The sequence below is a fragment of the Pristis pectinata genome, chromosome 40, assembly GCF_009764475.1.
Source record: "Pristis pectinata isolate sPriPec2 chromosome 40, sPriPec2.1.pri, whole genome shotgun sequence".
Taxonomy (NCBI): domain Eukaryota; kingdom Metazoa; phylum Chordata; class Chondrichthyes; order Rhinopristiformes; family Pristidae; genus Pristis; species Pristis pectinata.
The window spans coordinates 6,743,483-6,756,078 of record NC_067443.1 but is presented as its reverse complement, the minus strand read 5'-3'; the positions used below and the strand labels follow the sequence as shown (position 1 = coordinate 6,756,078).

Genomic DNA, 12,596 nt, shown 5'->3' with positions numbered 1-12,596 from the left:
TGGTAGATGTACCCCTTCCCATGCACTGCTTGGATACGCCTGCCCATTTCTTGCCCTGGGAGTGCATGGTCAGGGCAGCAGGACTGGCAGGCTGCTTCCATCAGTTCCACAGGAGTGAGTGCAGCCTGGGGTGAGCCTGCAGTGGGTGGGGGAGAGAAAGCTCCGCAGGCTGCACCTGTCATTGGGCATCTACCTGACATGGCAGTCTCCAATGGGCACGTCACCCCGAGTCCCAATACGGATCCGCTGTACCTTGTAGCACTTTGGGATCCGTATACCATCAGGGCCAACCCCTTGTCCACCAACCATCCAGTGTCGGCCCTTGGTAAGGTAGTGATGGTCACACTGTGTGGGATTGGGCACGAAGCTACTGCCAGCGGTTTACTGGGGATGTTGCCGCAGGATAAGAGCTCTCGAAACAGGCTCTTCAGCCCAACTCGTCCATGCCGATCACGTTGTTTACTTGAGCTAGTCCCATTTCCCTGTATTTGGCCCATATCCCTCTAAACCTTTCCTATCCATATACCTGTCCAAATGTCTTTTAAACTGTGTGTGTGTGTGTGTGTGTGTGTGTGTGTGTGTGTGCGCGCGCGCGCTGCATTGCGTACAATCACCATCTCGGCCTCAGCCTCGGGACTGCTAGGTTTACTGTCACACAGCCCACTGTCCCTTTGTACGTCCAAGTTGCGTCGTGGTACCTCCTCACAATGTCGCGTGTGGCTTGGTTAACAAGTGAATTCCCTGACAGGGAACCACCGCAAAGAAAAGACACAGACGACTGAGCGGCCTTGGCTGGAGTCAGCACCTGTCACATGCCTCTTCTGTTGCAGGATGATCTTTGCAGAGTGTGCCCCGAGCACGTGTCCCTGTGACGAGTATTGCTGTAACCAGCGGATCCAGAGGCACGAGTGGGTGCAGTGCCTGGAGCGGTTCCGAGCTGAAGGCAAAGGCTGGGGCATCCGCACCAAGGAAACCCTGAAGGCCGGGCAGTTCATCATCGAGTATCTGGGTGAGGTGGTCAGCGAGCAGGAGTTCAGGTACAGACACCTCCATTGTCACTGCATCAGGTCCCCGCACAGCATAACTTACAGAGACTTCAGGAAGGACATGATTGCACTGGACAGCATGCTGAAGAGATTCACCAGGATGTTGCCTGGATTGGAGGACTTTAACTATGGGGAGATATTGGATAGACTGGGCTTGTTTACCCTGGAGTGAAGGAGGCTCAGGGGTGACCTGATTCAAGTATGTAAGGTTATGAGATAAATGGTCAAAACCTTTTTCCCATGCTAGGAGTATCAAAAACAAGAGATCATGGCTTTAAGTTGAGAGGTAGGGGTTTTAAAGGGGATCTGAGGGGTAAGTTTTGTTCTTACACAGACTGTGGTTGATATCTGGTATGCGCTGCAGAGGAGGTGGTGGAGTTGGACACAGTCAGTACGTGTAGACACCTAAATAAGAAGGCAGTGAAGAATGAGTTCATAATGCAGGCAAATGGGTTTGTGTAGGTAGACAAAAGGCATGGATGATGGGCTGAAGGGCCTGTTGCTGTGCTGTACCACTCCATGACTCTATGATTACTTGGAGCAGCAGTTAGTGGAGTGCAAGAGGTGGCAGTGTTTGGCACCGGTGCTTTTGTATTGGTAAAGGAAGATGGTTGGAGACTTGAGCAAGAAATCTGGACTGTCACAGGTAACCTGCAGGGGCAGCACCAGAAGTGTCATACCAGGAGAACACTCTCTGTCAGAGGACACCAGCAGTCTCCTTTCCAAGGAGATGTGTCCTGGGGCCAATATTTATCCCAAAGCACTGTAGAATTATTGACAATATAAATGCTGCAAAAACTCAGTCAGGCAGCATCTGTGCAAAGGAAAATGGAGACTCTTCCCTTTCCAGCATTTTCATTTTTATTTCATATTTCCAGCTTCTGCAATTCTTTGATGTTCATAGAATAGGAATTGCTATGACACCCTAGTCCATTCGGCCCATGGAGTACATACCAGCTCCTAGTGGGGCAATCCCATCAGTCCCACACCCTGCTTTTACCCCCATAACTTTCCAAATTGTTCTCTAAGTGCCCATCCAATTCCCTTTTGAAGCATTTGTTACCCATAAACAAATAATGTGGTGGTTATCACAGTGCTATTTGTGGGAGCTTGCTCTGCACAAATTGGCTGCTGCACTTCCATGGCAAAGGTGCCACAGAAATGCACATCTGTCCTTCCTGGCTGTGGAGCTGAACAGTTACTTGTTTCAGTTAAGATGTATGGCGCAGTACTGCACGAGGCATTCTCATTTATCATCCACTTGGCAAAAGCGAGAAATGTTAAAGGACCACTTGGCCCATTAGTTGATTTGGCCTGTGGCATTCGGATCTTTACCTACTCCCCTGCACTTGTGAAGGAAAGAGCTCCAGTGAAACGCAACAGCGTGCTTCTGCTCTGACTGAGAACTTGTCAGTGTGATGAGGCATCACCCCTTGCAGCTTCTCGTGCTCGTTCAACATTGCTACAACCTCTTTGTATCACCCCACCAAATAGGAAGCTTCTGCTGTGCTTAGAAGGCAGAGTTAAGACCACCAGGGCTTTACTGGTAAAAGCTCCACTGTATCAGTAAATTGGTTTATTATTGTCACATGTACCAAGGTTCAGTGAAAAACTTTGTTTTGCATGCCATCCATACAGATCATTTCATTACATCAGTGCATTGAGGTAGTACAAGGGAAAACAATAACTGAATGCAGAATATTGTTTTACAGTTACAGAGAAAGTACAGTGCAGGCAGCCAATAACGAGGCCATAACGAGGTAGCCTGGGAGGTCAAGAGTCCATCTTATCGTACAAGGGGACTGTTCAATAGTCTTATAACAGCGGGATAGAAGCTGTCCCAGTGGTGTGCACTTTCAGGCTTTTGTATCTTCTGCCCGATGGGAGGGGGGAGAATCCTTAAAGTGTGAGCGTAAACTAGCAAATAATATAAAAACAGACAATAAGATCCTCTTTTTTAAAAAAAAGGAGCAAAGTAGCTAAAGTGAGCATCAGTTCCTCAGAGGATGAGAGTAGAAATTAATAATGGGGTCATAGAAAAATGGCAGAGGTACTCAATAATTTTGGGTTCTTTTTAATGGTACAGGGCACTATAAAGATCCTAACAATAATAAAAGATGATGAAGGCCCCATGGGGATAGAGCAACTTAAAACGATCCCTCTCCCTTGATCTTGCACTTGTCTCTATGTTTAATTTGTAAGGTATCTATAATTTATGTTAATTTAAATCAGAATCAGATTTATTATCAGTGACTTATACGACGTGAAATTTGATGTGTGGTGTGACAGCAGTACAGTGCAAAGATGTAAAATTACTATAAATTACAAAAATAAATAAATAGTGCAAAAAAGGAATCGTGAGGTGGTGGTCATGGACCATTCAGAAATCTGATGGTGGAGGGAAAGAAGCTGTTTCTGAATTGTTGAGAGTGGGTCTTCAGGCTCCTGTACCTCCTCTCTGATGGTAGTAATGAGAAGAGGGCGTGTCCCAGATGGTGAGGGTCCTTAGTGATGGATGCCGCCTTCTTGAGGCACTGACTCAAGAAGTTTATGTTAACTTATGTTTGTCCTCGTCTTGCAATGTACTGTGCTGCTGTTGCAAAAAGCTAATTTTCATGGCATTTATACCCTCTATGTATGCATATTACAACAATCAACTTGAACTTGATCACCAGAGGATAAATATACCAACAAACTAATGGACTGAAGGCCAACAAGTCCTCTGGACCTGTGGGCCTGCATCCCAGCATATTAACAGAATAGGCTGCAGAGATTGTGGATGCATTGGTTGTAATCTGTCAAAATTTCCTGGATTCTGGAGAGGTCCCAGGGGATAGGAAGAACCACATATGGTACACTGTTATTCAAGAAAGGGAGACCGAGCAGGAAACTGTTAGCCTAAGGTCTGTCATTGGGGAAATGCTGGAATCCATTATAAAGGAGGTAATAACAGGATATTGAGGAAATTATAAGACAAGGCGGCTTCAAGAAAGAATGTTTGACAAATTTGCTGTGGCTTTTAAGGGATGGAACAAACACATTGGTGAAGGGGAGCCAGTAGATGCAGTGTGTTTGGATTTCCAGAAGGCATTGATGAGCTGCCACATTAAAGGTTACTGCACAAGAGTGCTTGGGGTTGGGAGCGATGTATAGGAATGCGTAGCGGATTGGCTAAATAACAGAATTTAAAGAATGGTATACTTATATTGGAGGCAGTGAACGTTCTCTGCACCAGGTCCATTCCTGGGATGAAGAGGTTGAGATATGATGAGAGGCTCGGCCGATCCTATTTGGAGCGTAAAAGAATGAGAGGTGATCTGATTGACAGGATGGCTGCTGAGAGGGTGTTTTCCCCTGTGGGGAGTCTAGAACTAAGGTGTGCAGTTTCAGTAGAAAATGTTGCCCATTTTAGATGGTGATGAAGAAGAATTTCTTCTCTGAGGGTTGCACATCTTTAGAACTCAGTGCCTCCAGCAAGCTGTGGAGGCAGAGACATTCGAAGAGGTTATTGACAGAAATCTTAACAAGGAACTCACAGGAGAGCGCAGCGGTGTGGTACTGAGAATAAGATTTGGATCGGAGTGGTAGTGACATACTTCTGCACCTGTTTTGCTTCAGTGCCTAGTGTGCAAGGCAGTGCCTCTAACAATGCAGCTCTCTCTCAGCACTGTGCAGAGAGTGGGCTCTATCTGATAGTGATCTGGTACAGCAACTCGAATGCACAGGAACATCAGAAGCTGCAGAGAGGAGTGGACTCAGCCCAATACATCACAGGCACATCCCTCCCCACTGTCAGTGGTACCTACAGGAGGCGCTGCCTCAAGAAGGCAAAATCTATCATTAAAGATCCCCCACCATCCGGGACATGCCATCTTCTCGCAGCTACCATCGGGCAGGAGGTACAGAAGCCTGAAGTCCCACACCACCAGGTTCAGGAACAGCTACTTCCCTTCAACCATTCGGTTCCTGAACCGACCGGCACAACCCTAATCACTCCCTCAGTACAGCAACACTATGACCACTTTGCACTACAATGGACTTTTTTTTGTCCTAATTGTGTTCTTTCTTACGTAAGTTTGTATAATTTATGTTTAATTTATGTTTTTCTTGTGAATGTTGTGTCTCCAATGCCCTGTGCCTGTGATGCTGCTGCAAGTAAGTTTTTCATTACGCCTGTGCACACACGGACTTATGCAGATGACAATAAATTCGACTTTAACCCCTCCCCTGGGACCCCCAGCCTCGCAATCCAGACACGTATTTGCACACACAAAGCCACACAGATGCCATAATGTATCTTGTATTCCTCTCTAGGAACCGGATGATAGAACAATACCAGAACCACAATGACCACTACTGCCTGAACCTAGACAGCGGGATGGTGATCGACAGCTATCGCATGGGCAACGAGGCTCGCTTCATAAACCACAGCTGCAGCCCCAACTGCGAGATGCAAAAATGGTAAGAGGGAGAAGGGATTGTGTCTGCAGTGGGCTGCGTGTATCATTTGCGGGCAGCATTAAAGTCACACTCTGCAACATCACCAGCAACCTGTTGACTGGTGCCTGTAGCAACTAGCTAACTCTTCTGAGAAGATTAACTTGAATACCCTGCTCTCGGCCCAAGTGCAAAAGATTCAACAGACTCCTGAGCTAAGTATGGGGAGATTTCATAAGAAATAAAAGAAAAGATCAAAGGGTGCTTGATGGTCGGCATGGACTCGATGGACCGAAGGGCCTGTTTTTGTGCTCTATCTCCATGTGGCTCTAATTAGCTCCTCATCAGGAACGTCTCTGGTATATCATGAATTGGAAACAAAAACAAGACCAGCATCAATGGGGAGAAAGACAGTCAACATTTTGGGTCTCAGACCCTTCATCAGAGCTGGAAGCATGGGAGGGCGAGCTTCGAGTGTTGTAAGTTTTAAGAGAGAGGGAGGGATGAAGCAAACAGTGGAAATGCCTGTGATGGGCTGTTGACCAAAGTTGTCAATTCCTTTCAAGGTTGGCATTCAGGGGCAAAGTAGTAAAACGAAACAAAACTGAAACACGAGTGTACGGCCACATCTGTGGGGAGAGAGTGGCGGCAATGAAAGGGGACTAAATGATACTAAGTTCAGTGTCAAGTCCTGAAGGCTGTAACGCTCCCAGAGAAAAGAGAAGGTGCTGTTCCTCAAGCTTACATTGGAAACTTTGGAGCAATGTGGGAGGCTGAAGACAGAGATCAGAGTGGGAATAGGTTGGAGAACTAAGGTGACTGGAAGCTGGGGATCATCTTTGTGGACTGAACGTAGGTGTTCCACAAAGCAATCACCTAATCTGTATTTGGTTTCTCCGATGTAGAAACCACATTCTCGGCACCAAATGCAATACATAAATTGAAAGCAGTGCTTCACCCGAAAGGACTGCTTGCGTGCTTGGTAGGTGGGAAGGGGTGAAAGGGAAGGTGTTGTATGGTAAGGAACCTTGAGAAGGGTACTGGTTGGTGGACCAGTAGAGAGAGCAGTCCCTTCGAATGCTGAGCGGGAGGGAAAGGTGTGCGCGGTGGTGGCATCCTACCAGAGATGGCTGAAATATGGAGGATGATCCACTGAATGTGGAAGATCAGGGCAAGGGAACTCGATTGGCTGGGATGAGAGGAGGTGAGAACAGAAATGTGGGAAATAGAAGAGCTGGTTTGTGGTAAGGGGAAAGCCATGCAAAGAAAAAGGAAGACGTTTTAAAGGTGGTGAGTCATCAGAGTAGATCCAATGGAGATTGTTAAATTGGAAGAATGAAGTGGGACCCTTGCAGAATGGGTGGTGGAGTAGTTGAGACAGCACTGGGTATTGAGTGATGAATTCTGCTGGCGTGTAATATTAAAACCCACAGGAACCCATCTTGACCACAGCCAGTCTGCAGTGGATTCTCAGGCTTCTCTGTTCAAACCAACCCGCTTCTACTCCAAAGAGCTTGCAGCAGGGGCTAAGCAGTTGTCCACACTTGACAGCATCCTCACTGGTTCTTTAGTCATCCTACTGGGCAGCCCAGCCATAGGACTGAGACCAGCTCTTAATACGGCATGTAGAAAGGGCAGCCCTTCTATTGCGAGATCCAACAGGCTCTTTGGTTGCAGGGCAGTCGCACCTGATCCTCATCTGTTCTCGCTCAACATCTGCATGGGGTCACTGGGAGAAGGAGCCCTGGCTGATATTTTTTTTACTCTCTCCCAGGGGGCCACTGAAACCTTATCTTGTGCGTCTCAGCACAGACCTGTTTGTGAGGCAGCGGACTGTCATGTTTATCACAGCACAGAGGGTCCTTTGCAACACAGCTGCCCAGGTTTTAATTGTGTTCTGGTTGGGGTGAAGTGTCTAACATTCACAATCCCTCTTCGTTCTGCACCCCTGTCCCACCACACACTTCCCTTCTGCAGGTCGGTCAATGGTGTTTACAGGATTGGACTGTTTGCACTGAAAGACGTGAATGCTGGCACTGAACTGACCTATGACTACAACTTCCACGCATTCAACCTGGAAAAGCAGGTAATACGGGCACCGCTTTGCTTCTGACAGGAATCAAAACGCAGCTCAAAGTGACTGTTAGTCAGGGCAATGAATTATTCATCTCTGTTAAGAGACTGCAACTTGACAGGTGTGGAAGTTGGGAAGGCTGTGGACTCTTTTGAGGCCGGGACATTAAGGACTAAGAGAGCTTTACTCTATCTAACCTATGCTGTCGTTGACTGCACTACACTGCAGGGAGCTTTACTCGCTATTTATCTTGTGCTGTCTCCACCCTGGGAGTGTGTAACAGGACAGTGTTGGAGGGAGCTTTACTCTCTATGTTGTGCTGTCTCTACCCTGGGAGTGTGTAACAGGACAGTGTTGGAGGGAGCTTTACTCTCTATCTAACGTGTGCTGTCCCTGCCCTGTCCCTGAACTTCACTGTCTCAAACCTATACTTTGCCTAGCCCTCTGACCCTCTGCCCTGGGCGTGTCTAACCTGACAGTGTTAGAAGGAACTTTACTCCATATTAAACCAATACTGTGTCTAACCCCCCCCACCCCCACCCCCCCCCCCCCCCCCCCCCCCCCCCCCCCGCCCTGGGAGTGTGTGACAGGACAGTGTTAGAGGGTGCTTTACTCTCTATCTTGTGCTGTCTCTACCCTGGGAGTGTGTGACAGGAGAATTTGAGAAGGAGCTTTACTCTGTATCAAACCCATACTGTGTCTAACCCCTGCCCTGCGGGTATGTTTCAGAACAGTGTTAAAGGGAGCTTCACTCTGTGTCTAGCCTTTTTTCAAAATTCAAAATACAGTTTATTTATGAAATAATTCTAAAATACAGAACATTCAGTCAACGTTTTCACAAGTTTATTCTGTTACTCAACACATTATCCTTTTACAAACTTAAAATAAATTAGTTCATGGTGTTTTAACACTGATTTTAACTGTCTAGTGTGCTGCCCCTGACCTGGGAATGGTTGTTTCTGGGACTCTGCAATGATGCTCTGCAGATTGAAGTAGACCAGAGATCCCACATCAACCTAAGTGAAATGCCCTGAGACAGCGGAACGTGTCAGCAGTTAGCTGTTCCCACTTTCAGTTCCTGCAGTCGTGCTCTGGATTCTGTCAGGCGGATGCTTGGATTTGCCGGGTCAGGAAGCATTAGGGAAGGCACGAGCTGCTCCTTCCACATTCCTCCCACAGTGACATTTTCCAGCAGCAAAGCCTCCATCTCCAAGCCAGATCTGGCAGCAGCCACAGTCTCCCGAGTGGGCTGGCGGCTGCCCCCGTAACACTACTTCTGGTCTCTGTTGCAGCAACTGTGCAAGTGCGGGGCAGAGAAGTGCAGGGGCATCATCGGGGGCCGGAGCCAGAGGATGAACGGGCTGCTGAACAAAAACGGTCAGCAGGCAAATGGACAGAAGAAACCAGGCAGGTTGAAGGAGAAGAGGAAGTCAAAGCACCGATTAAAGAAGAGGGTGGGTACTTTCTGCTGCTGGCTGAGTGAGGTGGGAGAGGAGGGAATTGGTGAGCAACCCTGCACTCTGAATGTGTTGGCCGCTGCGGACAATCCCAGCCATGCTGGCCTGGGACAGTGGAGTCTCTGTAGGGGTAAACTAAAATGTTGCATTGGCATCATTTAGAAGGCTAGTGGAAAAAATTCCAGCCTGCAGATGGAATGGATGCTTTGCACAGCCAGTGGAACTTAAAGGTTGTCTCTTTGTTCTAACCTTAATCTGAAACCTTCCCTGAATGTGGTGAAGAGTGGGGCCTCCTTATTCTAGAGGTGTGGCCACCAACAGTCCTGGATTCCAGTGTCTTCACTGGCTGCTGCAAATTAATCCCCTGAGATTCCCGCTCTGCTTTGCTATCCCCTCTTGCTGAGGGGGTTGTCTCTGCCTAGAGCACTTGAGCCCAGCCGGGTGTGTCACGGGCAAGCCTGGTTCTGAGCTCTCTCACAATCAAGGCTCTCCTTCCTGTGGTAGGCAGGAACCCTGGCCTCCTCTCCCTGCCAACCGCAGGACACTGAGACCAGAGATCGGGGAACCAAATGCAGGCAGGGGTTGCGAGCGAGACCATGGACATCCTTGGCGTGCCTAAGGCAGGACCTGCACCTGCTGCAATCGCACAGGAGTTGCGCGGTCGTGTCAGTCGAAAAGACACGCATCTTCTGCAGTTGTCACTGAGGAGTCTTATCCCTTTGCTTTACAGAGGGGTCATGTGTCAGAGGAACCAAGCGAGAGCGTCGGCAACCCTGCTAAGCTGAGCCAGCCACATCAGATGAAGCCCATGTCCAACAGAGAGAGGTAGGGCTTGCATCACCAGCATCTCACAACTGGGTATATAAATGTACATGCGTTGTAGTCAGTAATGTAGAGCACGCAATAGGGAGCGAACGACTGCATTGCCCTGCAGGCTGGGAAGTGTAGCCTGAACAGATGCATTGCACATGTCCTTGCAAGTTCAACACCCTGTCCTACGAGCAAACCCACCTCAGAATCTTGTCTTCCAGATCTTCACTGTGTCAGTGCTTCAGTATGGAACATAGAACAGTACAGCACAGGAACAGGCCCTTCGGCCCACGTTGTCTGTGCCGACCGTGATGCCAATTTAAACTAATCCCATCTGCCTGCACGTGGTCCTCCATTCCCTTCCTGTTCATATCTAAATGCCTTTTAAACACCACTATTGCATCAACTTCACCACCTCCCCCGCCACCTTTTCCAGCCTTGTAAATCTCCTTTAAACTTGCCCCTCTCGCCTGAAACCTATTCTCTTTAGTACTTGACATTTCCACCCCTTGATGCTCCAGAGAAAACAATCCAAGTTGGTCCAATCTCTCATTGTAGCTAATACTCTCAGCATCCTGGTGAACCTCTCTGCATCCTCTCCAAAGCCTGCACATTTCCTGTAATGTGGTGACCAGAATTGCACACAGTGCTCCAAATATGTCCTGACCAAAGTTTTATATAGCTGCAACAGGTCTTGCCATACATTATACTCAGCACCCCAACCGAAGAAGGCAAGCATGCCATATGCCTTCTTTACCACCCTATCCACTTGTGTTGGCACTTTCAGGGAGCTATGGGTGCACCTTGAGATCCCTCTGTACGTCAGTGTTCCTTAGGGTCCTGCCACTTATTGTACACTTTCCTCTTGCATCTGACATCCCAAAGTGCAACACCTCACACTTGTCCAGATTAAACTCCATCTGTCGTTCCTCTGGCCATATTTCCAACTGACACAAGAGACTGCTGATGCTGGAATCCAGGGTGAAAAACAAACTGCTGGAGGAGCTCAGCAGGTCAGGCAGCATCTATGGAGGCAGAGGGATGATCGACGTTTCGGGTCGAGACCCTACATCAGGAGTGAGCGTATAGAACCAGTCTGGAGGGGTGAGAGATGGAACCAGGTGAAAATGAGCAGGTGGAGCCAGGTAGGGGAGGGGGGAGTTGAGCGACAGAGGCTGGTACCTCAGTATGAGCAGTTTAGCCAGGGACAGTATTGTGCCACAGTGTCTAATCCACTGGATCAGGCACCTGCCTGAACTGCTGTCAAGTTTGTCCATTTGTTGCGTTTGAGAGATGTGGGAATCATACGACATGGATGATATCCAATCAGACCATTGTGCCTGTGAAAGAGGTGTGAATTAGTCCCACTCCCCGCAGCCCAGCACATCTTCCCATTTTAACTCTCAAATCTCCCTGCAGTAGAAACATAGAAAACCTACAGCACGTACAGGCCCTTTGGCCCACAAAGCTGTGCCGAACATGTCCCTACCTTAGAAATTACTAGGCTTACTCATAGCCCTCTATTTTTCTAAGCTCCATGTACCTATCCAAAAGTCTCTTAAAAGACCCTATCGTATCCACCTCCACCACCGTTGCCGGCAGCCCATTTCACGCACTCACCACTCTCTGAGTAAAAAAACTTACCCCTGACATCTCCTCTGTACCTACTCCCCAACACCTTAAACCTGTGTCCTCTTGTGGCAACCATCTCAGACCTGGGAAAAAGCCTCTGACTATCCACATGATCAATGCCTCTCATCATCTTATACACCTCTATCAGGTCCCCCCCCCCATCCTCCATCTCTCCAAGGAGAAAAGGCCGAGTTCCCTCAACCTGTTTTCATAAGGCATGCTCCCCAATCCAGGCAGCATCCTTGTAAATCTCCTCTGCACCCTCTCTATGGCTTCCACATCCTTCCTGTAGTGAGGCGAACAGAACTGAGCACAATACTCCAAGTGGGGTCTGACCAGGGTCCTCTATAGCTGCAACATTTATATAGTCCTATGTAGTATTTTGTGCCCTTTCTCTGGTTAATGCTCTGAGCTGTTCTGGACCCCTCCCGCAGTCTGGGGAATTGCAGTGATGTTTCTGTGCAGTGATCTTCCTCGGCCATCATCCCTGTCCCACCCCTCAGCCCCAGGTGACAGCTTCACCAAGTATCTGCCCCACTGATCACACTACAGATTCCTAGCCCTGCACAGCCCAGTGGTAGGACATTCCACTCGAGTGTGATGAAGACAAACCACACTGCCCGGGCACACTGCCAAGCAACTTGGCCAAGGGCAGCCTTGATGAAGTAGCCAAATGCCCTTGGTCACTTCAGACCCGTGCTGTGCTGTCGGGCTTCAGCTGAAGCTTTGTGTTGTCCCACTGCACTGACACAGAATGAAACCCGCTGAGAGTTTGGACTCCTGCCCCAAAGAATCAGCAGCTGCCCAAGCAGTCACCACTAAATGATTTCACCATTAACTTCTCTCACTCGGGTTTTCATTCCATTGGCCATAATCTTTAATGACTACTGACAGTGGTGGAAACCAGCACATGGCTGTCGCCAGCTGAGGACGGCTTAGGTTACTGACCCCTTGCTGCCTGTGCATTCACCTGAAACCTTAACCCAGTGCTGGTGGGACTGTGTGCCTCCAGCAGTTTTACATAGCACGTGGCTCTGTGTTCCTGCAATGAAGTCAAAACACAGAAGGCGAGACCAAATGAAAAAGTGTGTTATACAGAACCACAAGGGATATAAAATCCCAGCAACCCTGTGCTGAAGT

At 48.4% G+C, this 12,596-nt stretch overlaps 1 protein-coding gene across 4 annotated transcripts in view; it reads left to right on the top strand.

The window, feature by feature from the left end:
- The window catches only part of ash1l (ash1 (absent, small, or homeotic)-like (Drosophila)), a 213,879-nt gene that overhangs the window by 165,893 nt on the left and 35,390 nt on the right, over nucleotides 1–12,596 (top strand). For all 4 annotated transcript variants that reach the window (XM_052045674.1, XM_052045672.1, XM_052045673.1 and 1 more), the window contains 5 exons: nucleotides 831–1,037; nucleotides 5,361–5,507; nucleotides 7,461–7,569; nucleotides 8,850–9,011; nucleotides 9,745–9,839. In XM_052045674.1, the coding sequence (XP_051901634.1) occupies nucleotides 831–1,037; nucleotides 5,361–5,507; nucleotides 7,461–7,569; nucleotides 8,850–9,011; nucleotides 9,745–9,839 (720 nt within the window). The remainder of the gene's footprint in view (nucleotides 1–830; nucleotides 1,038–5,360; nucleotides 5,508–7,460; nucleotides 7,570–8,849; nucleotides 9,012–9,744; nucleotides 9,840–12,596) is intronic.